This window comes from Perkinsus marinus (assembly GCF_000006405.1).
Source record: "Perkinsus marinus ATCC 50983 genomic scaffold scf_1104296933974, whole genome shotgun sequence".
NCBI lineage: Eukaryota > Perkinsozoa > Perkinsida > Perkinsidae > Perkinsus > Perkinsus marinus.
This window is the reverse complement of record NW_003214972.1, coordinates 1-1225: the sequence shown is the minus strand read 5'-3', so window position 1 is coordinate 1225 and position 1225 is coordinate 1. Positions and strand designations below refer to the sequence as shown.

At 45.6% G+C, this 1225-nt stretch overlaps 1 protein-coding gene across 1 annotated transcript; it reads right to left on the bottom strand.

The window, feature by feature from the left end:
* Positions 1 to 9: 9 nt before the first annotated feature.
* Positions 10 to 1090, bottom strand: Pmar_PMAR003962 (dynein heavy chain, putative; the record flags this gene model as incomplete). The annotated part of the gene is made up of 5 exons (XM_002785094.1): positions 10 to 64; positions 116 to 253; positions 385 to 459; positions 740 to 802; positions 1004 to 1090. Coding segments are annotated over 5 exons (418 nt in total), but the record flags the coding sequence as incomplete, so codon positions are not given.
* Between the last annotated feature and the right edge of the window lie 135 nt (positions 1091 to 1225).

The following is a 1225-nucleotide window of genomic DNA, read 5'->3' as shown; positions in this document are numbered from 1 at the left end:
ACATAATACATATCGCTTCCAAAGTGAGTTTAACTCCGCCCGGTGGATTAGCCAGTGCTTTCACCTGCCACCTACCTTCTCCACGACCAACAGCAGCAACAACTCATAACCCCACCTCCTGAATGTGACTGAGCTTGAGACTCTTCAAGCACTGCACAGCCACTTCCAAGGCCGGCAGGGCCTCGTCCAGATCCTTCTGAGCATCATCCTTGATCTCTTGAGCGACCGCTGCCTGCGCTGACGCCTCCTTCTCCTACACAAAGTCGACATTGCAATTCCACCCCTATACAAGAAAATTCGCCACATTTTTATCATCTTTGTGAAAGGACTATCCGAAGAATATGGCGTTGAATATATGCCCCTACCATAGACACCCTTCCTCACCTGCTTAGCCACAGCTTCCTGTGTGATAGCCGCTTTAGCCTTATCCTCTGTGATAACAACCATCATCTCTGCCACCTAACCAGAGCACTCAACAACATCAACAGCAATACTTCCAAAAACAGCGCCAAAACAGCCGAGCCACTGCCACGATCACTCGGCGAACTATGATACTATTCTCAAATTCCTCTCGAATATCATTCAGATAACATTCCTCCGTTTTTCATAACTATTCATATACTTATCATTGACCATATATCTACTACAGGAATATAAAACCACACTTCCCCTAGTGTACATTCCAGCGTCTTATCAGCCCACAACGAGCGCATAAATTCTAGGAGTAACAGAGCCTCACCTCCTTAGACGTTTTCTCCAACACAGGTTGCATGGCCACCAACTCCGTCTCCATCACAGCGACCTACCATAAATAACGATATCCATAATCTCCCTCTGGAACTCTCCTTCCGAATTCTATATATACACGATCATCACAAATTCTCTCGCGCCACGAAATTCCATGCAGTTTACTTCCTTGGTTTTTCTCATTTTGAAATTCCGATTTTCACCATTAGTTCACCGAGCTCCGGCATAATTCCATACCACACCATCGCCAACTCACCGCTTGCCCAGCCTCGCTCAACTTATCCAACCCATTCTGGAATCGCTGTCGTAACGTCTCAACTTCTAGTCTCTTATCACGGAGTATCTCAGCGTTGAGGAAATGCAAGATAGCAAGATTCACCAACAACAACTACTTTTTTGAAATTTGATATTAACGTCAAGTAACTAGTAGGCGTAACATAGCAGTGTCTCTTCAGCTCAGCGAGGAATCGCAAACTCG